The sequence below is a fragment of the Numenius arquata genome, chromosome 1 (assembly GCF_964106895.1).
Source record: "Numenius arquata chromosome 1, bNumArq3.hap1.1, whole genome shotgun sequence".
Classification (NCBI taxonomy): domain Eukaryota; kingdom Metazoa; phylum Chordata; class Aves; order Charadriiformes; family Scolopacidae; genus Numenius; species Numenius arquata.
In genome coordinates, this window is record NC_133576.1 from 67,367,550 (window position 1) to 67,395,054 (window position 27,505).

The 27,505-nt window shown below is 36.5% G+C and overlaps 1 protein-coding gene across 1 annotated transcript; it reads left to right on the forward strand.

Moving 5' to 3' along the window:
- The first annotated feature begins 340 nt into the window (after positions 1 to 340).
- Positions 341 to 23,864, forward strand: TUBGCP5 (tubulin gamma complex component 5). Its single transcript, XM_074168899.1, has 23 exons — positions 341 to 501; positions 3,449 to 3,502; positions 3,580 to 3,688; positions 4,582 to 4,678; positions 5,929 to 6,008; positions 6,496 to 6,631; positions 7,657 to 7,774; positions 8,896 to 8,985; positions 9,516 to 9,609; positions 9,852 to 10,098; positions 10,299 to 10,501; positions 11,235 to 11,350; positions 12,678 to 12,946; positions 13,901 to 14,099; positions 15,556 to 15,744; positions 16,687 to 16,869; positions 17,155 to 17,239; positions 17,342 to 17,462; positions 18,463 to 18,641; positions 19,424 to 19,549; positions 20,134 to 20,222; positions 21,753 to 21,853; positions 22,831 to 23,864. The coding sequence occupies exons 1-23, from the start codon at positions 341 to 343 to the stop codon at positions 22,875 to 22,877; spliced, it is 3,093 nt and encodes a 1,030-aa protein (XP_074025000.1). The 3' UTR covers positions 22,878 to 23,864.
- Positions 23,865 to 27,505: the final 3,641 nt, after the last annotated feature.

Sequence of the window (27,505 nt, forward strand, 5' to 3'; positions counted from 1 at the left end):
ACCATGCCTTTATGGGGGTGTTTCCGAAGACAACTGACATTTCCGTGACAGGAAGGCGCTGCAGGAGTGAGGCTGGAAACCCAGTGCCCTCCCGACGCCACCCGGCCTCTCACAGCCCCAACTGCCACCGAGCCGGAGGTGCCCACCCCCCTCCCGCCCCACGCATGCGCACGCCTCACTCCCCCCCCCCCCCGACCCCTGGCGGGAGCCTGGCTCTCGCGGGAAGTCACAGGGAAGTCTCGCGAGACGTGCGGCAGCGGCTGTGAGGGGACGCTTCGCGGCGCCTCCCGGAGGTGTCGCGCCCCCTCCGCCCTTTCTCCCCCCCCCATCCGCTGCGGCAATGGCGGCGCCGCTGGCCTCGCCCGGCCACCGCAGCCGGTTCGAGCAGGAGCAGGAACAGGCTGTCCGCGCTCTGGTGCGCAGCGTGACCGGCATGCCTGAGGAGGAGCTGGGCGGCGGCAGGTTCCAGGCGGCGCTGAATTTCGCTTGGTCCAACTTCAGGTCAGCGCCCGCCCCCGGGGAGAAGCTCGGCGGCTGCGGCCGTGCCCCTCAGTAGCGGGGCTGGGGGCGAGCGAACGAGCGGGCCCCTCCGTCCCGCTCCCGCCGGGGCCCACCGGCGCCGCCGAGGGAAGGAGCCACCGGCAGGGCCGGCACTGGGCGCCGAGGCAGGCCCCCTCCTCTGGGCAGAAGGAGCGGGTTGTGACCCGCTGCCGCCTGCTCGCCTGCAAACAAGGAGGGGGCCTTCTGTTTGCTGGAGTCTGGTAGAGGGCCGTGTCCTGCTGTGCAGGGTGCCTGGATAGCACCGGGGGCCATTTGCGAGTCCCTGTCAGAGGGCCGGTGGCTGTCACTCCATCACTTTTAAGTCTCATTCTTCCAGGGCTTTTCTCCTGATCCATAAAAAGGTACCTCTCAACATTTTCATTTAGCCATCCAAAAGTCTGTTTGTTGGAGGGAAGTAAAGAAATAATCAGTACATGTAATGAGCAAATAAAGAGAGCTCCAGCAAATCAAAATAAAGCTTCTGGCCAAGAATACTGTGCTGCTTGTATGAAAGGTTATAAATCTGCAGCAGATAGTGTTTGTTATTTCAACTTGTCATAAACATGGTCTTTATTAACCTATAATACATATTATTTGTAACCCTTTAATTCTGTTGTGCTGCCGTCTAAAATTCCCTACTAAAGTTTTACATACTGCTTTTTCAGTTATGAGTTGTCCTTTCAGTGTCTGCTGCCAGTTTTTACATGATCTATTTCCAGTTTCCCATAATGTCACTAATTGCTGCCTCTTCGGAGTCTTAAGTACTTGCTTAACGTCATGCAGCAAGTACCTACTCCATTTAAAATCAATGCTACTTCTTAAATTAAATTTAAATCAGCTTTTTTGGGATGAGAAATAGCATAAATGCATTGCATCGTCAGGCCGTGAATCGCAACTATTAATAGGCTCAAATAAGACCAAATAGCCGTTGGTCAACAGCAAAGGTTAGTCTGAGATGTGGGAGAGCTGGGTATGACCTGTAGCTGGTGTTTCGACATGTGTAACTGCTGAATTTTGAGGAGGCTAGTTGTATTCATGGGGAATGTAGCAGTAACTTATTTGTAGCTTCTGTTGCCCTGTTCTTTATATTTGCCAGAAATATTTTGTGTAATGCATCATAGGATTGTGTTTATTGGTTTTGTAACTGCATCAAAATAGTTGCTTGTAATAGCTGTTATTCCAAGTCTGCAGGTTGGAAATAGTAGCAGGGTTTCTTGAGCTGCATAAATGCGCCCTGTCTTCCACCTCCCTTTGTGACATCTTTCCTGTTTTGGTCATCCAGTTGCTTGTGTAGTTGTGTGCTCTTTTAGATTGGGGAATTGTTGGCTTGGGCTTTTTTGTTTGTTTGCTTGTTTGCGGTTTTTTGTTTGTTTGTTGTTTTTAAAACAACATGGCAGGAAAACAGAGACAATGATGCCAAGTTGACAACATGTTTTGACAGGGAGGGCTGGGAAAAGAAAGGGTTTTATGCCAGAATTGTTGTCTAAGAAGTGTGCGTGGAACTTCAACCTGAGATTGACTAATGTCCTATTTCCAAACTGTGAGACCTAAAGTTGTAGCAGAAGCTCTCTTTAGTTTCAAGTTTGTGGAATTTGTGGTTTGTATTGTTAGATTTGACAATGTTTCTATGCTGTAGCTTTCAGATTCATCTCTTTTTTGCCATGCAGCACTCTAGTCCTATTCAGGATGTGTCCAGCTTGCCTCAAACAGTTGATACTGTTTTTGCTTGTGTGGGTTAAGGTCATTAATTAAAGCTTTAATTTCTAAATCTTCCAGTTCTTGTAATTGCTACCATTTTCCATTTGAAGTAATGATGTCCTGTGTAAGCTGATACGCTGTAACAGATGAGATAAGCTATATCTTCTTAACCTAAATGTCAGCTACCTAGTTAATGTTACATTTTATCATGCTTTTATTCCAAAGTCTTACATGCAGCTGAAATCAGACTAATTGGTCTGTAGTTAACAAAATAATTTTTTCTTTAATATAGGCAGGTCTTCATCCTCCAGTGAAACTTATTAAAAATCCTTGCTACTTGCCTTATAGTTTCATTTTTTAGTTCATTACTTTGACGCTGAGGTGACTTTAGATTGTCTTTCCAAATTCAGTCTCTTTAGCTTAAGTTTTGCTCCTGATTCAGATCCAACAGTTTTCATTTCTGTCTGTGGTCATGAGAGATTTACCCCTGTGTTCTGCACAGTTGTTGCTGGAAGCTGAGCCAAAATACTAGGTTGGCTTTGAGGGCCTACATGTAGAGTATCTTGACCTTGTGATCACTGCTGTCATATCCCATTCCCTGTTTTTTCTGTTTATATAACTGAAGAATCTTATTCTAATTTCTTCTGCAAAATTCATCTTTACCTTTCACAGGTTCTTATTTTGTTCCCATACATGATACCTTTGGTGGTATATCTTTCTTTATTTTGATTAAGCTCTCTTTTCTTTTATGCACTCTCCTTTACTATTATAAAGGAGCTTCATTTGGGTTTAGAGGCCTTCCCATGTGGGTGTCTATTTTGCCTGTGCTAGTAATGCAAGTCCCAGATAATTTTTGTGCACTCTACACAGATGCCTTTGACAATGTAGTTCTTGATCTCCTTGCTCCATTTGGCTTAACTGACAGCATACTTTAATTGTGTAGTTTGCTGATATAGTAGTAATTTTCCATTCAGCTTGAAGTGCTAGTTAAATGTAACCTGCATTTTTCCATCTTTAAGGTCGATTGTAGTTAATCCTTATTGAGCTAAGAGACACTGAGATTAAATTTTGTTGATGCTTAATGCTATTGGTGAAATAAGCATGCATTGTTAAACTAATGATGTTGTCCTCATGTATGGAAATCAGCTTTATTTTCTTCCTTACTTAAGCTTCCTTTTAAAACATATTCTAATACAGATTTCTTACACAGATTTCATCGTTTTCTTGATGTGAACAGTCACAAAGTAGAGAGGACAATAGAAGGGTAAGTTTTATGCTTATAGATTAATAATGGATTAGTTAACTTTTTTGAAGCATTTTTGATACTATTTTTGTTATTAGAATACATGAAAAATTGATAGTTCATTCTGACCTTGGAAAAGCAGCAAGCTGGAAGAGACTAACAGAAAAATTTCTGAACTCACCACTCCCAAGTATTGAAGAAACAAAGGTATGTATATTGTGATTTCCTTGTTCTTTTTTCCCTGCACTTACATTTGTGCTAATGATGGGGACTTCAGTTCTAATGTTGTGTTGAACATTTCACATGACTTAGCAGTTGCTGTTCAGGTCATGGATTTTCAGGGGTATATTTTTTAATTTCCGCATTTTTTTTAGAAATGCGTTTATTGTCCTGTCAGGGTTTGAGCATGTGCAGTGTTGTGACTTAAAGGACATCTTCTCATTGCAGAGCAGATATTTTATGGTCATTTATTGTACAAATCTTGTAGCCGGAATCTAAACTTATCTAGATTCCCATCTGTTCTAAAACAATGGCTAACTGAGCAGTTTTTAGTTGTTGCCCAATTTTTTCACGTTGAGTAATACATCTGGACGTTTTGGTTTAATATTTCCAAATCTCAAATTTTAGTGATTTTGGCAAAGTATTTTGGCTAACTTCATTTTGGCCTCTGTTTGGAGTAATTAACCATACGAATAAGAGAACTAAGACTTGGTTTCCTGCAGGCCCATTACCTGCGTCCTTCTACCTCATTGACGTTAATGTAGCTACCAGTTATCCCTTGTTTCTCTGGTGACTTCTTACTTTCATAGTACTTCAGAGTTCCTCTTACCTCTTTTCCATATTCTTAGGTTATCAGCTGAGTAAGAGGCATCTTATGCTGTGGCTGCTTTTGAAGTATTTGTATATTGATTGGCTAATTAGGAGGCAAAAGAGAACAAATAACATTCAATATCATGTTGCAAATGTTCTTTTTGTAGTTCAGGACTGGATGGAGGGAGCTAATGTGAAGCATTCCTGCAGATAATAGACTGAGTTTGTTCCTAACCAAAATCTTTTAGAGTATTCATTGTTTTTTATTTTTTTTCCAATATGTTTTAAAGACAGATACACACTATTCCATACTGTCTCTTCTGTTGTGTTTGTCTGATTCTCCATCCAACACCACCTATGTGGAAAAACCAAGAGACAAAGAAGTGGGTAAGTTTACAAGATGTTTATGTTTGCTAATAAAAGATACAATCCACTAATGCAATTTGATAAGGACATTTTTCCTCTCCATTTTATTATCTCCTTCACTTCAAGGTGCTTTATTGATTGTCTTTTTATGATTTATACATTTAAAACAGCCTACGAATCTTTCCCACCCCCATTTATGTTACATCGCCTAATTAAGTTTTCCAGCCACCAAAGTACCTTGGAAACTCTTTTTGACTTGTACCGCTGTCACTTGCTAACATTCTCCACCTGTTCAGCAGTGCTTACATGCTCAAGGACAGGCAGTGGGTTTCTGTCCTCAGTCTCTGTGTTGTACCTCAGTAGGAGATCTGCTGAAACAGCTTTGGTGACGTAAATTCCTATGTTCCCTATGTAGTTAAGGAAAGGTTTTCAGAAGGTGATCCCAGCTGCCTGCTTCCTAAAGTAGGACTATTTCACTCAGTGCCTGAAAATGAGGCTTGTGCTTAAGTTTGAGTGGATACCATCCCCCATTTGTTTACAGTGTTGTATCATAGACTGAAAGAAGAATATTTCAGACTAACCTAAAGAAAATCTTGCATCTTAAGATTCCTTTTTGAATGATCTCTGCACATTCCCTCGGCGGTGTTTTGAATGCACTTTCAGCCCATTCCAGGAATGTGAATATGAAGAGGTTATCTCAAACAACACTAATTACAGTTGAGTAAGCTTCATGTTTAAGATATAATATATTGTAAGTGTGATTGTTATTTTTAAAGTATTACACATCATATCATGGATATGTGGTGTCTTTTTTGGAGAGTGAGACAGTTCTTGCTTTATGTTGTTTACGGTCCAGGATCCTTGTGCATATGTAAATTATACCTTTAGAATGTTTCCACCAAGCTAAATGGAACTAGTCACAATAAGTGATATATTGCATCCTTGCATGTTTTTCCAAAATTGAAGTGTAGGAAAGTGTAACACAGTACAGATAAATGTGCTCATGGCACGCTATGTTGCATATTTTGAATGTGTAAGCACCAAAATTGAGAATTAATAAATGCGGAATGTACACAGTTGATAGGTCACAATTTACATGTCTGAATGTGTAACCTTGTTAAAGCAACAGCGGTGTAACCTTAGGTGGAAAGGAGTGTCTTTTGTTTTAGATTCAGAGTAACAATGTAATTTTAGCTTTGAAAATATTTTTAGAGGAAAAGGAAGTCAGGATTACATGATACTTACTATTTTTATGTTTATATTTCTCTTAGAAAAGGAAGAAGAATTTGATTGGGGAAAGTATTTGATGGAAGGAGAAGAAACTTACTTTGGCCCAGGAGTAGATACACCAGTAAGTAATTTCTTAAGGTAAAAAACCAACTATATTAACTATTTTGAAATATGTTGGAGACCTGATTTGTGTGCTTTGTATGATTCTGACAGAGTTACCCAATGCGTCGCTTCTTACTTAATACCATGAAATACACACAGACCCAAGCAGAGTAACAGTAATACAAATGCTTTTGTTCTTCACTGTGTTTTGGCTTAATCCTGCAACTAAACTGGATCCTTCTGCTAACCCCTGACTGCTCCTAATCAGAACTTTTTGTAGTTTTGTGATCTTCTCCAGTTATCTCATTTGTCTGGTTATTAAAGTTATGTATAACTTAAACCAGCATCTGGCAGACAGTCACATTAGTCTTAGTGTCCTGAATTTACTTTACAGTGGCAGAAAAAATAAAAGAGTTTATGTTCTGCTTCTCAGATCAATAGGAAGTGAATATAGATCTGTGTATTATCTTGTACTGAAATGTACTGGGTTTTGTTGCATTTAATAGGATTGGTCTGGAGAAAGTGAAGAGGAGGAAGACACTCAGCCTTTAAGCAGGGAGGACTCAGGTATTCAAGTGGACAGGACACCTTTAGAAGATCAAGATCCAAATAAGAAAACAGTACCTAATGTTTCTTGGAAAGGTTAGAATAAACTATAATTCTTCTGGTATGGTCATACATACTCAAATTTAGCAAGCTAATTTGGCTTAATTTATCATTCTTTATTGAGGTGTTATGTTTTAGACTTATAATTATAGTTTTAAGGTGCAGCTTATTGTTCACTACTGCTTGTTTTATTTTTAACAGTAAAGAAGCAATATGGAAGGTTTGATATGATTTCTGTTGATGGTAATGGAATAGACTGTTTATTTTTGTAGAAACAGACATGGATGTTCCATTATAGATAAGAAAATTTACGCAGTAAATGTAGCATGTAGTTGTATGGATATAATGTAAATTTTTATTATTTAGTATTAGAATGCGGAAACAAAATTTGGTAGATGACAAACATTTGACTCAGTTCTGGGTATGAAGCATTTTTGAAAAAAAATAAAGTAGTTTTATTTAATTGAAACACTAGTGGCTTATTCTGGAATAGATTCAGGGAGTATTAACTCTAGCTGTATATTTTTCCATAGAATATTGTAGGATACAGGATACCTTGTGTAAGAAGACTGCATTAATATTCATATGTTGTATAAGCAGTAGCTATCCAACTGGGATTAGGTAAAGCTTTCACATTTAAGAAAAAACATTCTTTGGTAATGTACTAAATGCATAGTTAAAAGGAACAGTGACAAAGTTGCTGGTATTTGGCAGTTTTTTTTTTTTTAAGTCAGCTTGGTTTTGTATATATAACTTGAGAATTGCCTGAAACAGAAGTGCTTTTTCCAAGGAAGAGTTGGAAACTGCATAAATCTCCAAGTCTACTGTTTAGGACTTTTGCAGCTTTTAGGAGATGAGGCATTTCTCTGTAAATGAATTTGTGCATGATGGTAGCATATGTGAGAGCAGTAAAGTGTAAATAGTTGGAAGCTGTAACTTACTTGAAAAGATCTGTGATTCCGCAGCTGAGCAGATAGGCTTATTTATAACTTTTTCCCCTGTTCTATAAGCATTTCCTCACTAAATGAAAATACCTCGCTTACTGTCATGTGTTTTCACAGTGGGTGAACCTGATGCCCGCAGCTGGCTGGAGCAGCACGTAGTTCCTCAGTACTGGACAGGAAGAGCTCCTCGCTTTTCACATAGTTTGCACTTGCATTCCAACCTAGCTGCAGTCTGGTAAGAAAGCGATATCACTTACATATTTCTTGCTGGCATGTAATGAAAAACAATGAATTTATTAAATATCTTTACTGTGGAAGCATAACAATAGTGTAGTTATTACTGATTTAGTTATAAACAGAATTAAAAAGATACCAATTAGTAAGATGAACAAAGCTGTGTTTTCTATTAATATGTTATTTTCCTTTTATTTAATTTTTATAACGTTTGTCATATCTGAGAGAGGGTTTTCCTTTTTCAAAGAAGCAAATCTTATTGTTGAATTTTGTTTGGGTTGACCCTTACAAAGGTCTCTGAGGAACTAATACAGGTGGGTGGGAAGTGGTCCTGGAAATAAGGAGTTTTCTAAAGCTTAACTTTTTGTTTGTTTTTGGTGCCTCCCTTACAAAGTTAGTCTTAAACGCAGATTTTGTGTGGGTAAGGAACAAAAGCAGTGTATCATCGTGATCTGCTGAGGTTTTGGAAAGAAAATGAGAAGGAAGAGTTCAATTAAAAGAAAACAAAAAAAGTCTGATTCTTCCCTCTGTCCTAATTCTGATGTATCAGTACTGCAGTAATACAGGTCATTACATTTGTCTTTGGTTCCTTAATTTAATTAATTTCTTAATCAAGGAGTTAAATTTGTTTTGGTGTCAGTTGGGTATCTAGCCAGTTATGAACCAAAATTCACAGTGAATATTAGGTAATCAGTAACATAAATAAACCAAAGCTGTTTCTGTTGTAGTAGATGTGTGTTACCTATGTATGATATATAACCAGTGTTACTTTATTTGGATTTTTGAATTTTGAACATGGTTACATAAGAATTTAAAAAAACCCAAAACACACAAAACCAAACCCAAAACAACCGAGACTCAGTACTTCAGGTATTTGCCACTTAATTGCTTGTCTTGCTATGTATGACTAGATGATATTTGAATGCTTTCTATAGTATTTTGCTTATATGAAAAAAACCTCTGCTTTTGGTTATATCCTTAAAATGTCCCCATGAACATTGAATTTATTCAGATATAATTAGAACAAAACTGAGCTTTAAGATTATTACTTAACTCTTACTTTCAGGTGATTCAGCTATTATTACAGCCGTTAAATTGTTTTAATTTCCTTTCTTTCCTAAGGGACCACCACTTGTACACCAGTGATCCTTTATATGTTCCAGAAGAGAGAACACTAGTCACTGAAACTCAGGTTATACGGGAAACTCTTTGGTAAGAGCAACGTCATAAAGCTTGCATTGTATCTTTTTCTCTCAAGGAAATGAGAGACTTATGGTTGAACTTGTGACTGATGGAGAAATTGTTGCTGAACTTGTAGCTTGCACCGTTGCTGACAATAAAGATGCTGCTTATGTGTGTTAACCATTCAGATTAACAAAGAAGAAAGTAGCTTACTACTACTTGTGTGCATTGATTCTTCAAGTCTTGTTGTTAAGAAGAATCAACTTGTTCATATCCTGCCTGTGTGGATTTTTAATAGTGTCCAAATTTAGAAAGTATGTTTGAATCATCCCATAGCTGGAAATTATCTCAACTGAAAAGGAACTCTGGGAGATGTTTATGTGATGCCAGTGATTTATTGTTCTTGTTCTAGCAACAACTTGTATTGTGGTTGATCTGTGGTCCCCTTTTATTTGAAGAAAAGAAACTTTTAGGCAAGGGAGATCTAATTCTTTTATTAATTATATAATTATGAGTCCGCTAAGGGGGAATAATTACTACTCTCTTTGTTTCCTTTCAAGGCTACTTTCAGGAGTGAAAAAGCTTTTTATATTTCAACTGAATGACGGAAAAGTGGCTGTGCGGGATGATATTATTGTAACTCATTTAACCCATGTAAGTTGTTTCTGAATTTCTGCATTTGCACAATTGTTCTTGATTTAATCAAAACACGTCTGACTTAATAAAACTGAGTGGGCTGTTCCCACATGTGAGAATATGCTGAAGAGATGACAGAATTGTCTTATATTTTAATTGATAGAAATATCTTGTAATTTAATTTTTAGGCTTTATAAAATAAAAATTTTTATTAGATGATTCTAAAAAGTTTGTGTTTTTTTTTTTTTTCTTTTTTTTAGAACTGCCTGAGATCTGTGTTGGAGCAGATAGCGGCGTATGGTCAAGTTGTGTTTAGACTACAGAAGTTTATTGATGAAGTGATGGGACACAGCCCAGAAAACATAATGCACGGAACAGTTTCCACTCCAAAGAAAACTACCGAAGCCCCGTTCAGAACCTATCAAGCTTTTATGTGGGCCTTGTATAAATATTTCATTAGCTTTAAAGAAGAACTTACTGAAATTGAAAAATGCATAATCAACAAAGGTACAGTGCAAGGGAAATTTTACAAGAGGGGGGCACACAAGGAAACTTGTAGATGAGGGAAACATGCAAAACATTCTACAGATACATTTTGAAACTGTGAAAGATGCCATGCTGCATTTTAAAACCTCATTAATAACATTGATAAAATATTATTTTTCTGTTGGATGTTACCTTTATATAACTTTGGGGTTTTTTTCCAGATAAAACAGTCACACTTTCAATAGTAATAGATAAGTTGGCTCCCCGACTGGCACAGCTGAAGGTGCTTCACAAAGTTTTCAGCACAGGAGTAGCAGAAGTGCCACCTGACACTAGAAATGTTGTACGAGCATCTCATCTGCTTAATACTCTCTACAAAGCTATTCTTGAATATGACAGTGTTGGAGAAGCATCTGAGCAAACGGTAGGGAAAGTCATTCCTTCCTTAATAGAATGACACACTAGAATATCTAGTAAATAAAATTTCTCTATGGTGATGGAGTACACTAGCCTTCAGCTACCAAGGACTGAGGACAGATTTAGTAGCCATAATGAATTACTGTTTTCTGGCATGAGTTCAGTCAACCTGAACAAAATCAGATTTATGAGGAGATCAGCGTGTTTTTAGACCTGAGAGGAGGAATTGTGGGAAATCAGAGGCCAGGAAGCTGTTATGAAAGAGGGAGCTTTGAAATAGCTTTCCCTTCGCCTGTTTCTACAGCTGTGTAATTCAGTTAATGCTGAAATGTAAGGGTTTGGGGTTTTACAGTAACTTGTTGATTATACTAGTGAAAATATAGTAGATGTCCTTTTGTTTCCATTTTCTACGTAATGAAATCATGGAATGTTTTATGGCTGTCATGACTTAAGAGATACTAGACTGGAAAAAAAAAAAAGAAAACTGCTGTTTGAGTCTAACTGTGATGACAAAAAGTAACATGAAGAAGCATACACAATGAGTGCTTCCATTAGAACTAAGCTGTAATTTTTAGTTGAACATGTCATCTTTAAAAAACGCTAAGTGTAGTGTATCTCATGTGTATGTATATCTTAAACTATAATTGCACAATTAAGAGGTTAGGCTTTGCCATATTGCTTCTAATGCTTACTGTAGAAACATTCAACCACGTTTTTTTGTTGTTGTTCTTTGAATTCAGGTATCCCTTCTGTTTTCTCTCTGGGTTGAAACTGTGAGGCCATACTTACAGACAGTGGATGAGTGGATAGTCCATGGTAATCTGTTTGATCCTGCGAAGGAATTTATCATTCAGAGGTAGGGATGCTGATACTGGACATACATAATGCTGTGCAAGTATGAATACAAAACCTGCTGTAGAACCTTGGAAGTGAAGGATGGCAATGAAAGCAGCTTTTCGTGTTTGTTATTTTACTTAGGTGGAATTAATTTCGTAATCATACTTTTATAACTTGTCTCAGACTTCCCATTAAAGAAATTGCATTAGATATGGAGCCCTAGGTTGTTCTGGAATAGAATTCAATTGTTTTATTTTTTTCCATCTGTAAGAATCATCAGTCTGACTCTGAGTGTATTGACGTTTTTAAAAGCAATTAACCATCTTTCAAAACCAAGACATTTGCAAAAATTACAAAATTTTCTTTTTAATTCTTCTGCTAATATATAGTTCTTATAAATCAAATGCCATTTAGAATTTAAATATTTACTGCTTCTGACTTGTAGTGTAAGTCACCGTAGGGTCTTGAATTACATGTGCGTATCCTAAACATTATTTGAGCTGTTAATTTCTCTGCTGTTTGTATGATACATTTTGCTGGTGCCTTTTTTGACAGCTTGAAGTGGAAAGTGAATATGGAAGTTAGAATTTTGGCTCGTAATTACAAATGTCTTTCCCTCTATTTGCCAAACTTAATTGAACTTCTGTTTGCTAAGGCATGTCAAGGTGACCATGAAGTAAGAGAACAGTTCTAGTGCTATTGCAATAAATCTTTAGTAGCTGAGGTCTTTTAACCTCCTTACTGTGTCCTACTTTACTTTTCTTTCTGTGGTTCTGTAGTTGTGTTTTCAGTGCTACCAGCTGCAGTGATTTCAACTTTTATTGATGTTTGAACTTAATTTTAATTATGTAGTTTAAACTGTTTTCCATCTGACTACAAAGACCAAACTGTATCTGATGTAAACAACACAAAAAAGCAAAATGAGCTAAGAATTGAGTTTCACCTACTCTAGAATTTTTTAGCTTTCCCAGTAGTATTTGCTTCATTGTGGGTTTTAAACAAATCTGCAAGTCAGTCACTAATCATTTTGTTAGGGATGCACGCCACTGTGAATAGTTAACTTCTTGGATAAATTTAATTGTAGTTACTCTATTTGCCTTATTTTGGGGGTTTATTTGGTTATACAATTGTTTCATTTCCTGCAAGCTGATTCTTTATCCCGCTAAAGTGATCATCCTTTCTGAAGAGTGTGATATGAATGAGCTTATTTTATGTAGTTTTGAAAGTGCTTCTTGACTATTCTAAGAGAAAGACAAAGCATAGACCAAGGACAATATGCATCTTCTAGTAATGAAGTTTCATCTTTTGAAAAGGGAAATACTCAACAGCTTTTTATTTCTTCACAGAAACAAAAACGTTCCAGTTAATCACAGAGATTTTTGGTATGCTACCTACACGTTATATAGTGTGTCAGAGAAGACGGAGAATGAAGAGAAGATGAGTGATAATGCCAGTGCCAGTTCTGGCAGTGATCAGGCCCCTTCAAGCAGGCAACACACTATGGTCTCTTTTCTGAAACCTGTGCTGAAGCAAATCATCATGGCTGGAAAATCCATGCAGCTGTTGAAGAATCTTCAATGCAAAGATGGCTCTCCACAGCAGGCTGCATCAAGAGGTGAGATCTCAGTTTGTGGACTATCATGCCTTAAGGTATCTAACAGCATGGACATATTTTGTGTAGTGGTGTTTCCATGGTTTAAGAGTAATACAACACTCCCTGTTGAATGTCAGTATCATGGTTGATACCTCAGGTCTGGTTGAAAGCACTTACTCTTCCAATGCAAATAAGGGAAAAGAGCAAAGTGAAAAAGAGTTGAGTGTCTTCTTTGCTTTTTAGTGCTTTAAATTTTTCTTAAACTTGTTTTCATGGGCTTGCAAAACTTTTTTTTTTTTTTTTTTTTTTGTTAGAGACTCAGGAAAACAGCTTCTATGTTTTAACAGTAAAGCTGTCTTGTTTTAATAAATAGTTGTTTTCCATTACTAAGTGGTTGAATAATTCTGAGATAGCATGTGGAACTTTTTTTTAAAAAAAGCTTACTAATAATTAGATAAAAGATATTTGGATATTTAGGATATTTATCTTCAATGATTGTAAAACAGTACAACACTGCAACCAATGTTGATTTTTTTTTTTTGAGGAAACGAGATACATTTTTTGGTTTTTTTTTTGATGTTTAGAAGTACAGATAGTTAAATTATTTTGGAGATTCTCTAGGTTTATTTCCCCCTTTGGTGTAAGAATACAATGTATTCTAGTGAATGCTGCAGGGTTATTTCAGGTACTGCCTTTGCACCTGAAGGAGGAAGTTCTCTAACAGTCTGAGAAATGCTTCATATGTCAGAAACCTGACTTACTTGAACATATGCCTGACTTCAGGCATTGGAGTAGTCCTACCGTTTTAGCAATGTTTAGTTAAATATTTATTGGAAGTTTTTTTCTGAATAGTGGCCTAAATGTAGGATGTTAAAAGTTAGCAAGTAAATGTTGGACTATAGAGTTCTTCTTTTAGTTCAGATCATGTTTTCTATTAGGACAGAATCTTACTATGGAATATGTTGCCCAATTTAGATGCTGAACGAAAGAGTTTGTATACACTGTTCTTGGAATCGGTGCAGTCTCGCCTGCGGCACGGAGAAGAGTCTGTTCCAGATATTATTACAGAACAGCAGGCCACAAAGGAGAGCCTGATAAAGATGCAGTCTATAGCAGAAAGACACTTGGAACTGGATGATGTCCATGACCCACTGCTGGCTATTAATTTTGCCAGGTAACGAATGATCTTCCTGCTGTGTTGTTGAGAGCAATGTTGTGCCTGGTGACATTTGGTAGACCAAATTTTTATTGCTGCTGAAAACAAGCAAGTGCAGAATAAAGAGGAGCACCAACAATCAGTGACAGAAGCTAAGTAAACATTACCCTTATGCTTAGTTAAAGAAAAACAATTAAAATCAATGGAGAATCTGTTACTCACATCTGTTAGGGTAGAAAATGGGAAGAGTCTTTATCATAACAGGCTTTTAGCAGATAAGTGTTTTAATAGTGAATGCTGTTATAAAATCTAAACTTTTAAATTTATTTGCTTGGAATTTGTACGCAACGTCTTTGATTTGCACCAAGTTTAAAATTTATTTTACAATTAAAAATTAAATAAATAATAAAAAATTAAATTTTACAAATTTAAAAGCCTTCAAAAATTCATGTTAATTGCATAAAAATTCTTCATTCCTCATAATGAGGGAAGTCGTGGTAGAGGTTATAAGTGTCTTGGAAATTAGCAGGGTAGATGAATTCTGAAAATCATACTTATTTTGTGATTACAAATGAGAAATAGCTATTTATGTTTTCCTAAATACTAGTTGGTGATTTACATGTTTTCATGTCAGTCCTAGGAAGAGTTTGATATAAAAAAATCATAATTAATACTAGATAAGAATCTATTACTTCCCTTGTTTGTTGGGATTATTCTGTTTGTCAAAATTTGATAGATTAATTCAATGTCTGACTCATCCAGTCTTATCAAGGTGATAGCTGCTATGACCCAGGCTTCCTCTTACAATGGATTCAGCTAGCGAGCAGCTTTTTACAAATTATAATTTAAGCCTTTCTGTGATGAAATAATTAAACTTACTAAGTGTAGACTACAGATACTCTCCTCCCATGGTACAATAATACAGATAACATATAGGCACCCTATACTTAAGGTGCCTCAAACCAATTCTCAGTGTTTGTGGTGGTGCTTTGGGTTTTGTTTTTCTGGTTTTTTTTATTGGTTTGTTATTTTGTTGTTGTTGGGCTTTGCTTTTTTATTGTTGTTGTTCAAATTTTTACTTTGTTTCTTCAATTTTATTTTTCTTTCCTGGGAAGTTCATATGACTGCTGTATATGCACACTATAGTTTTAAAAGTTCCTATGATAATGGCTTTGTTTATTAACTTGTGTAGTGTTTGAATTTGATGTTGTTTTTTCAGAATTATTCCTTGAGCAATTATGTGAATACAGTATGCCATCCTTTTTGATATTCTTATGCCTGGTCGCACAAAACCAGTATGAAGGATCACTTAATAGGCTTGATATGTATTATAATTATGAAACAGCTTTTATTACTTATGCACCATATATTTTATCTACTTTTGATTAAAATCTCTGAAGATATGACTTTTTTTTTAATATATATTGTATGAATTATGAGCCTTCTTCCCTAAGTAGCTTGTTTTATTTTGAAGATTATATTTGGAACAGAGTGACTTTCATGAGAAGTTTACTGGTGGGGATGTTTGTGTGGATAGATCCTCAGAATCAGTGACCTGCCAGACTTTTGAACTGACATTGAGGTCTTGCCTTTATCCGCACATAGACAAGCAATACTTGGAGTGCTGTGGTAACCTAATGCAAACTTTAAAGAAGGATTATAGGTAAGAAAGTAGATTTGGGCTTACTTTTTTTTTTTTTTTTAATTCTAGTGGTATGCCATACACCAAAAGCTGGAATTTTATGTTGTGTTTCTACTCCCAATTTGATAATAACAATAAAGTCATTAAGGAGGAAAGGGGGATCTTACATGATGGGATTCTATGTGGAGACTTGGTCTAGCTTAAGTCCACAGCAAAGTTGTGATTTGTCTTCAGTGGATGTTCAACAGGGAAGTTGTTTCAAACAGTACTTTTAATAGTGTTGTCGTTTGAAACTGGAAGACAAATTTTAGGATTCCAGAATATATTTGCTTAATATGAGATTCAGTTATGATACTATAAAATGTATAGTAGTCAAAAGAATATTATGCGATTTTTTTTATTACTTAGAGTAAAATGGCATATTCCTTTTACCTTTCAGGTGTTCATAAGTTGTGATGCTTTTAATCTGTCTGAATTACTGTATTTATAGTCACAGTTCTTGTGAGAGTTGTAGCAGTACTGTTCTTCCTACTTTATCATAAGAGGAACATCCGTATCATAATTTTCTGGGGTTCCATCTTCTTAGATAGAACTCTCCTTGAAATTTCATCTCCTTCTTGAAGTTCTGTTTAGGGGGAGGGACAGGATTTGCGAACTCTAAGCTATTTCTGAGAATTGCCTAGCCCATAAGATAGCTCAATATGATGAGCATTTCTGTTGAAGCTAGTGGGGCTGTTCAGGCTTACTGGAAAAATTGGCTTGATTATTTTGTTTTACTTGAACGTATGTGAAAGGCTGTCTGAGGGTTAAGCACAGGATTTACTGTGGACTTCATTCAGTTTGTGTTCAATACTGAGTTAACATAGTGAAGAGCTTTTAAGATTTTTGTTTCTGTAACAGTTGTGTTTGATTTCGTTTGTATGATTAAGACTGAGGAAATGTTATATTTTTGTTCCTCTTTAGGCTTGTAGAATATTTGCAGGCAATGAGAAACTTTTTCTTACTTGAAGCCGGAGATACCATGTATGACTTCTATACATCTATTTTTGACAAAATTAGAGAAAAGGAAACTTGGCAGAATGTTGCTTTCTTAAATGTTCAACTTCAAGAAGCAGTTGGGCAACGCTATCCAGAGGACAGTGCAAGGTAAATGCAAAATCTTGCAAAATATGTTTTAGTTAGGTTTCTTTCACACTTACCTATACTAAGGTAGTTAACTTGCATAGCACAATACTAATTTTAGCGTACTCATTAAGAGAATCTGCTTTAATGAAGTTTTGAGCTGTTGTCATCTCTTCTACCCAAATCCCCCAGTTTAAATCAGACAGTTGGTATTTAGCAATAGGAAATTAAAAAAAAAAAACAACAAACAAACTAACCACTAATTTAAAATAGTTTATCACCAATTATATCACTTGCTTCCTTGCATAGGTTGTCTATATCATTTGAAAGTGTTGATACAGCCAAGAAGAAACTCCCCGTCCATACCTTAGATGGTTTGACATTGAGTTACAAGGTAGTGATTTAATATTGCTGTAAGTCTTATTCTAGAACAGATTTGAAATGTTGTATTGAAGTGACTTATCTTTTCTGTCTTGATATTCTTTCCTCTTCTTAGGTTCCTTGGCCTGTGGATATAGTTATAAGCTTAGAGTGCCAAAAAATCTACAATCAAGTTTTCCTGCTCTTACTGCAAATAAAGTGGGCCAAGTATAGTCTAGATGTTTTACGATTTGATGGTAAGAAACTTCTTCAATGAAAGATACTCTAAAAGCTTGTTCTGTGTTCTAAGGGTATAAATAGTCTGCTGCTTTCTGCAGTAAGTAGTATAAACCAGTTAGAATTTTGATTCATTCTATAAAATAGTAACCTCTGTTAGCTTCAGAAATTAGGTATGTTAAGCAGGGTGTGTTTTTAACTTCAGCCTCAGGGACAACACTATTCATGCGTTCCTTTTGTCTCTGATTCAGGTCTAGTCAGTTATATTGGAAACTTGTTACTTCATTCTTCAGACCTTGGTGTTGAAAGGCCTGTCTACCACACCCTAATGTTTTGCTTTATGTATAGTCCAAGTTTTTATGAGTAATACCGTGTGAACAAGTTAAGAAAATGAGATGAAAAAAATACTCTTATTTGACAATGAAACAGTAAGCTAGATAGTTGGGATTACATACTCTAAGATGGAATTTAAAATATTTGGGGACTGTAGAAAGATATCGCTTACTGTCTCCTTCACCAGGTCAATATTTATACTCTTCCTGTCCCATGTAAAGTGGATACACACTTCATGTCCTAGAAAAATAAATTAGAAAGTTGATGGATTCATCTGTGTTTTGTACATCACTTAAATAATTCTTTCCCTGAAAGTATGTGGGTTTTTTATTGCTTAAAATTTGTGAGTATGGCTTTGTGCTTAAGTTCTTTTTCCCCTTTGTGGAGATAGTATACATATTTATTTGTGACTGTAGTTTTTTTTTTTTTAATCCTTTCATATAATCTTTAGCTCTTGAATAGCATTCCTGTTCTACTATTCATCAAATTGTGTTGTACATATACTGTCAAACTATTCAGTATATTGTTGCTATATTCTAATAACACATCTGAATTTCAAGAAAAATCCTACATCAGTATTGTGTGCAGAATAATAAGAAAAAACAAATTTCAGTCAAAAATTCCAGTATCATTTTAGCTACAGTTTGTCTTCATAAGCACTTTAATACTTTTGCCTTTTCTTTTTAGAACTAGTCTGTGCTGCAGAAACCCCACAGGTTAAGGAAGGAACTGTATTAGAACAAGGAACGCTTCCTCTATTTGGACCACAAACAGAAAGTATAAAACAACAAATACATCGCATGTTCCTCTTACGAGTGAAACTTATGCATTTTGTGAACAGCCTGCACAACTACATCATGACTAGGGTTTGTCTTATATCACAATTACATTTATATTATGAACTTGTAACTGAGGATGCAGTATTAATTTTCATTTAAAGCATAAAAAAAAAAAAAACAAAATAAAAAGCAAAATCTTAGTCTGATGTACTTTCTGCAAAATAATTTTGAGCTAAACATGTTTCAATTTTAACTTGGCAGTTTTAAATCAGGAATTCTAAAAATGCTTTAGAAGTTCTACATGTGTATGATTGATCTTTGGATGTTTATTAGTTCTTTTTGACTCTTTATCTCAGGGCTAGATGACTGAAGCCCAGTCATATAAAAATAGTTCTCTGTAAGCTGTTACTCTCTTAAGAGTTGTTATGCTTATAAAAATGTTACTACAGACATTTTAGTTAAACGGATCCTTCTCAAAAATCTCTACTAGGCAGATCCAATAGTGTATTCATGACTTGTCAAATATAAAGGCAATGCCTGTAGATTCATATGTGCTCTACTATTGCCTTTTTTTTTGCCATTAATAAAATTAATATACTCCACCTCCCCCAAGGGCAGTCTGTTTGCCCTTGTGCAATGGCAGTATTCCTATTTATATGAGGAATGTAATTTTTAGTCGGTTTTTTTTTTTTGCTATTTTGATGGTAATTTGGAGAGTGAGTGTAAAATTTGAGAGAGAAGAGTGAATGAATCAGGCAATTTTAGGCTCTTTAAAAAAAAGTATCGGAAGAGAGTCATATGCAGAGTATTATAAGCATAAGAGTCTTGTGTGCAACATGGAATTTAATAACTATGGTCATCTTCTTAAGATTCTTCACAGTACAGGCTTGGAGTTTCAGCATCAGGTAGAAGAAGCCAAAGATTTAGATCAATTGATAAAGATTCACTACAGATATCTATCTACAATCCATGATCGCTGCCTACTGAGAGAAAAGGTGGGTAAAAAAGTTGGTGCATTAGATATATTAAGTTTAGTAGGACAAGAAAGTAGTTTAGTACTAATTATGCTCTGTTTCTCAGTTCATACATACTAAGCAATATATAGGTACTCTTGAGGAAATGGTAGCTTTTCCAGAGTTAACATTGAGATCCAGTTCCCCTTGCAAGTCTCAGCTCATTTCTGTCAAAAAGAGAAGATAAAATTAAGTTCTTCATATTGGATTTTACATGACATTTCTTTTTAAGAGATGGGAGGATTTGAACAAACTGAATCTTGGTAATGTAATGAGGATTATACATACTGGGATGGCAGGAAGTGGAGGTACATGGATAGCATTGTAGCTTTTTTTTCCGCATAATGTCTGGGCATAGTCCTCATTGAGATAGTCAGCCATGAAATGAATTAGAGAGGAAATACAAAACACATCTTAAATTTGGAAGAATCACATTGTACTTAGGAGATTGTTTTTACAGATCAGATTAAATGGCATGGGATACCTTTGTATTGAGGCTTAATAATGAAAATGCTTATGCTTAAAAATGAATTTCTGACTGTTATTCCTTTTAATTGTTATTTTAGGTGAGCTTTGTGAAAGAAGCTATAATGAAAGTGTTAAATTTAGTACTGATGTTTGCAGACCGTTGGCAGGCTGGTCTGGGGGCTTGGAAGTAAGTATATGTACCTAAAATTCTATATGGTCATAATTTCACAGCTCAGAATATGATTTCTAGATATTTTTTTGTGTGAAATAACAGGACTTCTCAGTGTTTAACAGCAAATACCAGAGGCTAATTGCTATTTCTTAGCAAAAGTGAAATTTATTTTAGATACACTGAAACTTGTTATGTTCTATGTTCGGTATTTTCTAATTAAAAAAGTGGCCAATATATAACTTCTAAGTATTTGAAAAGATTTTAGAGCATGTCAACAAAGAGGATTTTCTTTTCTTTCATATTTGTTTGTAATAGTAAAATGAGAGGCTCACAGGTTTGGTTTATGATCATGTTTCTTGGCGATGGTTTAAAATTGTAGGCAGGTAGATGCTGACAATTCATTAATTGATTTATGGAAAGTGGGATTATTTAGTTTGGCTTTCATTCGAGAAGGCAATAGTTTTCCTTTAAAAAAAATTATCTAAATCTAATCTCTAAGCCTCCTTATTTTTCTAATATAGACTGTCCAAATTATAAAACCTTTGTAAAAAAATTGTGGTAAAAATACACCCCAGGATGTGGTTTGAATCTCAGCTGCCAGGGCACACTGCTGACTCCCATTGAGCCTGCTGTCGACAAGCGCCCCCAGGTTGCTTTCTACAAGGCTGCTCTCCAGCCACTCCTCTCCCAATTTATACTTTATACTTTTGCTTGTGTAACCTACTGCTTGAAGGATGAATGATAGTGGGCAGGTCTCCAAGGCTGTGTCTAACACTCAGGGTTTGATCTACGGCCCTGAAGCCAGCTGGTGCTGACTGGCTCACACCCATATTTTTCACGACTAATTCTCTTTGGCACCTAGAACTTGGATCCCACTCTCCTGTGGTATTAGGAAGTTGCTATTTTTGGAGTGCTTTTCTGATTCAAAGTGTCAGAAATGATTTGTGAAGGTTGTTGATAAAGACTGAAACTCGGGGCGTGTGGTTGCCTGCTCTTGTGGCAGGAAAAAGTCATGGCTGATGTAGTTGTCATCCACATCCTCTTGGGAGAGGGGAAAAAGGAAAGGAGTGACTATTTGTGAACTACGTCTTCTCCCTCCTCTGATGAGTGTTAGCCAGCGCACTCCAAAGTGGAATTCAAGAATTAGCTGATAGTAAAGCAGTGTGGGTGTCCCTGTTTTATTGGCACTGGAGATTTACCCCAAGCAGCTCTGAAGCAACAGGTACCAGGAATAGCTGTCTTGAAATACAAAGCTATGTGGGGAATAATAATAAGCACTTGGAAGTACAAAGTTCCTCCTAGTTACTGCGGAGATTTCTAAGATAAAGAAATTATTAATGCCATCGTGATAGTGATCAGATGCTCCTGTCAAAATTGCCTTAGTTTTCTAGAAGTAGCGTACACAGGCATAACTGAAATATTGTTAAGTTCAAGCCATAATGCTATGCAAAGATTACTTTGTCATTTACTGCAAAGTTTTGGTCCTATTTTGAAGGTAACATAGTGCTAGTCTGTTAAGCATTCCTCTGTTAAACTGTTTTGTAGGATGGAATCCATAGAGAAGATGGAATCTGATTTTAAAAACTGTCACATGTTTCTAGTAACTGTTCTCAACAAAGCTGTCTGTCGAGGCTCTTTTCCTCACTGTAAGTACATGAGGCTTTTCACATACCTGCACTTACTGAGACACAAGCTTTACTAAGATTGTATTTACGTTTTAATCTGTCTTAATGTTTGTCAGTACATCTTAAAGAACCTCATTTTGTGAGGTATTCAGATGGACATGAAGCCTTTCTTGTTAATAAGTTAACTTCATATTTTTTTTTTAAGTATTTGTGCCATGCTTTTTTATGACAGCTATCTTCAGTTTACCTTTTTTCTTGAAGGGATGCTGATGTAGCTAAGCAAGTGACAAGAAGTTTTCTAAACAAATGAACTAAATGAAGTTCTGGAGGGCATAGAAAAGCATTCTTTCTGTTGTTGTTGACTGACAGTTGTGATACATGTTGAACAGAAAAAACATTTGGTATTATAGTGCCTCAGCTGCAACTGCACTGAACTCCTGGCTCTGCCCATCTGTTGGAATTTACTTCCTCAGTAGCAGAAACAGCAGAAGACAACATGTCTGGCTTCTACTTGCAGCCTGTTATTAGCTTAAATTGCTAATCAGTGCCTGTTTGAGTTAGGGGAGCACCTGCTGAATGGGGTTAGCTAGATATAGATGCATGTTTTAATGGGTTTCTAAAAGAGGTAATATCTGACATCACTGCTACTGAGTTTACAAAAGCTTGTCTGCAAGAACTGGCTTACTGCATACAACCCCCCACAACGTTTATTCTTTTTTGTGTGTGTGTACAGCAGTTAGTATTTCAAACAAAGGAGCTAATTTCGTACCAGTTCTTACCACCTGACATAACTAATGGATAACTGATGATGAAAGTGGTGAAATACTGTCTACACTGTCAGAGATCATAAAATGTCTTATCTTAAATCCTGAAGTGTTACAATTTAAAAAAAAATAAACTAGAACTTTCTTTTAAACTACAGAATTGAATATTGCAACAAAAACTTGTGGACTGCTGCAAATGCAAATGCTAACTACTTTTTATGGTTTGGTTTGCAGTGGAATCTTTAGCTTTGTCACTGATGGCTGGCATGGAACAAAGTTAACAGCTGAATCCGTTGAATTACTAAAGAACTGAAAGCAGCATTTTGGCTGAAATTCTCTTGTTAAAAAATTGTAAGCATTTTGCACTCCAGTTTGAAATGTGAATAGCTAAATGACACTGTTTGGAGCTCTGTAGAATATTTTAAAATGTAAATAATGTACAGGTATTTAAGTGTATTGGTTGTGGCAGTATTTTTCTCTGTATGTATATATTTCACCATAAAAAAACATGTACAGTGTAAAATTCATCCCGTGTAAACAATCTGACTTGTAAATACATAAAATGTACTTCATGCTGTAAAAAGGATTTTTTTTTTTTAATTATGAATAATTGCTGATCTACTTTTTCCATTAATTTTGCAGCTGCGAATAGGTCATAGGGCAATGTGGAGTGGTGTGACTCAGTTCTTACTATTCAAAAGGTTGGTTATGTTCATATTTGGCCTTTTTTCCTTTGGAAAAAAGCTAAGAGGCATTCATCTTATTTACTTAATGGTAACACTCTTTGGGAACAGTTATGACTGTTGCAATAAACTGATGTAAAAAATACAAGATTACGAAAATGGATTATTGCAGACCATAAAATACCAGTATTTTTTTATGTTAAATGATCAGATGCTTATTAATTTTAGTGGTAGCTCTTGTCCGTTTAAGTAGGATCAAGATCACAGTGTGTAATATATTAACTGTTGGATTGTTGAGGTGTTTCAGAGGTGGTCAGATTTGACTTGACCGTTCTCCTCCTAAGGTTTGTTTGCAAAAGGCTTAATCTAATAGCTAATCTCTTGTAAAGTGGTAGATTGTAATACGGAAGGGTACATTTCTAGAGAAGTAAATGTGGAGCGTGTTCTGCACAAGATGACTTGCCCTGTCTCCTCCCCATGGAAGTTTCTCTGTAATTCTGGCATCAGTACACCTGCATTTAAAAAGGGAAAAATCAATCCTAGCCATTTACTTCTTTATTTATTTGAATAAATAAAAGGTTTAATAATTGGAATTCCACCATTGTGTGTGTTTCTGCTGAAATCCAGTCGGTAACAAAATTTGAGAGCTGTTTCTGCAAGGTAAATGAAGTATATTACTACCAACTGTGACACTGTGTGGCTGGTATTAAAAAAACCTATTTTTTAAGCTGTGAAATAATAATTACTTCATACGACGATGAATATTGCTGCTCTTGTTTGGACAGGAGATCTGAAAAGGTTCTTCCAAGTTATAGCCACAAAATGTTTTCAGGAAAAAAAAATTTTTTTTGGAAAGTGTAACACTGGGAAACTTTCTGCTGCCCCGCAGCATCTTCTTTTTTGTTTGCCTGAGTAGAGGTTTTGCCTTAGAGGACATTGTGTTTGCATTATCCTCTGCTACCACATGACATGCTTTTCCAAGTGGATATTTTTTGTGGTAGGTGTACACTTATTAACAAAAGTAATTTGTGCTTCTAGTTTACCGTGACTGGTTCTCATTTGAGATTCCATGTTATTTATTGCACGTAGAGACTGTGTATGTTCTTTATTAAACGTTTCTTGCTCATTCAGAGTAAAACTGAATAGCATACTAATAGCTTTAAAAGGCATACCGATACTAGGAAGTTCAGTGCTTGTATGCTCTGGTTCATTACTTTCTGAGTATATGTAAATCTTGGAGTCTGTGCTCTTAAAAATCTAACATGTGGTTGCTTTATTTCTCCTTTCTATACAGTGGTTACCTTCAGTGAAATTACTGCTTTTCATAGACTTCCCTTGGATAATATTAGCTAGATATTGGGAAAAGATCTTTCATGTTGTTGAAACAGTAATTCCTAGTAAATCCCTTTGCAGATTTTACTTATTTCATTTGAAAGACCCTATGCAAGTGAAAGAATTTGCTGTTTCACCCAATTTCCTGCTTAGGAATTAACCTTACATTCTGAGAGAGAGTTCTGTGCACTTTGGAGGTGGGTGATGCCTGCCTGCCATTTTTCAGCCAGCTTCCAGTATTTGTTTGCTCTTCTCTCGTCACAAAAGCACAGTGGAAAAATCTAGCTCTGGCAATGTTGGCTGATTCTAGTCACGGACATCCTCCATCCTTAGCTTTTTGTGTGTCAGTAATAGTCAGCTGACAAATTCCCTTGAATAAGCCTGTCTTATGGCAGCCCTTTCTCTTTCATTAGAACCACAGAAAAATAAGTCCTTTCTATTAAGTGTGCACGCCCGGTGATGCCACCAGGACCTTTTCATCAGTCCCCTGGCAGTAGTTAAAATGGCTATTTACCTGTTTGGAAAAAAGAAGGCTTTTAGTGAGGTTTGGGGTATTTTAGCTATTTATTTGCTCACGTTTCCTTGTAACATTTTCTGATTTCTTTACAGAGCAGTGGTGTTACTTGGATTCTGTCCTGGGTCTGTTCCTTCTGGATGTTTTTTCACCCTTTTTCCAAATTCCCCTTTTTAGCAGTTATCTCTGAATTGCTTTGAATCTTAACTTTCAGACACTCTTCCTCTTTGACGGAGGAAACCTAGCATTTGAATATGCTTTACTTGCACTTCTGGAATTTCAAGTAAACAAAAGCAGAGATGTTAGAAATACGAGGCCGGATTTATTGCGTGTATGTATAGATTTAAGGGGGTTCTGTCATAGTCTATTGTTTTGTAAATTGTCAGGTCTACCTAAAGAAAAGCATAAGATACTCAGCAAAGCATGTAGAAATGGAACTTTTTAAGGTTCTAAGGAGGTATCTTCTAATTTAAAACCATATTTTTGAAAAAGCCCACTAGGTGGCAGATTTTAAAATTTCAAGGGATTTTTTTTTTGTTAGTTGATGTCTTTCCAAGCTCACGCCTATTGCTTTCATAACATCAAAAGGCTGGTCTATATTTAAATGAGAAAAGACATGTGCTTTCCCCTAAATACATCTGATCTAAAAAGCATAAAATAAGAAATAATTCTTTTATAGTTAAAAAAAAAATTCTTGATAATGGAGAAGATGTTTTAATGAATTACTGAAGGAGAAGAAATATAATTTGGTTTATAGTCATAGCCAGATTATTCTGATCCTAGAGAACTTAAAATCATAGAATCATAGAATTGTCTAGGTTGGAAGGGACCTTTAAGATCATCTAGTCCAACCGACTTGAAACTAGAAAGAAAAAAACCTGTTTAGATCCTGGTCTCAACGATAATTCTTTGATTTTATGCTAAGGCACAAAAAAAGGCCTGCTTGGCTTTTTGAAACATGAGAATAAGTGCTTAAAGGATGTACAAGGGAGAAGAGAATAGCTTTTAAAAGCAGCACTGATATGGGTGGAACAGCAAGCATGCATCTGGGTTAGGTAGTATTAGAGAAGATTATAATATTCATAGTAAGATGTTACGTCTGATGTCTAAAATCCCATGGAAAAGAGCACACTTCACTATTGGTTGCTGTCACAGTTTCATCTATACTTCATTTCCACCTTTATTTTGTTCTCTTTTTAACTTTGGGATGCACTTTGATAAAAGTTGCAGCATAGAAGCCCTCATCTATGTGGCTCACTACTTTTCTTCCTTATCCTTTTCCTTCCTGTGGGCTTCTATAGTCTCCAGACCACATTTTACGACAGATTTAGCAGATTGTCTAATGCTTTCTTTGCTGTTTAGTTTTAATAACCCCTAATTAACCACTAGGGCCTTCAGGACCCGATATAAAAAAATTTAATAATCAGTTGTTGATTACATGGTTTCCATGGTAGCATGAATGAAAGATAGCATCTCTCAATTGCAGGCTGATTAAAAATATAAAAAAATCCCTCTGACATGCTTTTTAATCTTATTAACTGTAGAGATTTACAAATTTTCCAGCTTTCCTCTTACACTTTTTTGCACACTTACAGAAAAACCTTTTCTCACTTGATACAATTCATATTTATTGGATTATGCAGAGGCTCATTGCTGCACTGTGCATTTATTGCTGGGAAGGCAGTAGGGGATCACAGGTCTTGGGGTCTAGGTAGCTAATAAAGTTACCAGCGTGAGAGGGGCAGGGCTGGAGTGAAGAGTGGGTGGGATGAATTGCCTGACATACGTGCCCTAATTTCTGTTCTGATGTCCCGCATGAGCAAAAATAAATGTAATTTATAATAGAATCAAGAAGGGGTTTAATGCTTGTTCATGTCTGTCAGGGAGTTGGTGGGTGGGCTCTGGTGTGGTTAGCAGCACAGTGTGCAGCATCCTTGGGAAACAGGGTGGGGGGACATGGGCCCATTTTACAGGTAAAGTGTTAAATCCCTCTTGAGTTAGCAACAGAACGTTTGTCTAGCATTTTGGGGAGCTGGAAAGCAGAAGTAGGAAACCCTGCTTGCTCAGGTCCATATGAGACAGTGGCGTTCAGCACTAGGAAGGGAATCGGAACCAGAGAGCTGCATGTCCCATCATGTCCTAATGGGTATTTATGAATGTGCAGCACGCTCACTGTTGGCAGCTGTGCTCTTGGCACCAGGGGCAGGAATCTGGCTTTCCCTGGAGTTAGAGGTAGGTGTGGGTGACCGGATCACTCTGCGTTTCTGTAAGGTTTTATGAAGCAGGGAGCTCCTGGCTGTTGGGATGGTGGGAGTTAGGTCTTTACATAGCTGGCCAGGCTTCCTGCTGTGGGCAGGTTCTCACTTTCTGAGCTGGCTGC

What these genes read in the sequence shown, in the direction of transcription:
- TUBGCP5 (XM_074168899.1), top strand. Translation starts at nt 341, where the DNA reads ATGGCGGCGCCGCTGGCCTCGCCCGGCCACCGCAGCCGGTTCGAGCAG. An exon ending in GAGAAGCATCTGAGCAAACG is followed by an intron (nt 10,502 to 11,234) that starts GTAGGGAAAGTC and finishes CTTTGAATTCAG; the next exon opens with GTATCCCTTCTGTTTTCTCT. An exon ending in GCTGGTCTGGGGGCTTGGAA is followed by an intron (nt 20,223 to 21,752) that starts GTAAGTATATGT and finishes ACTGTTTTGTAG; the next exon opens with GATGGAATCCATAGAGAAGA.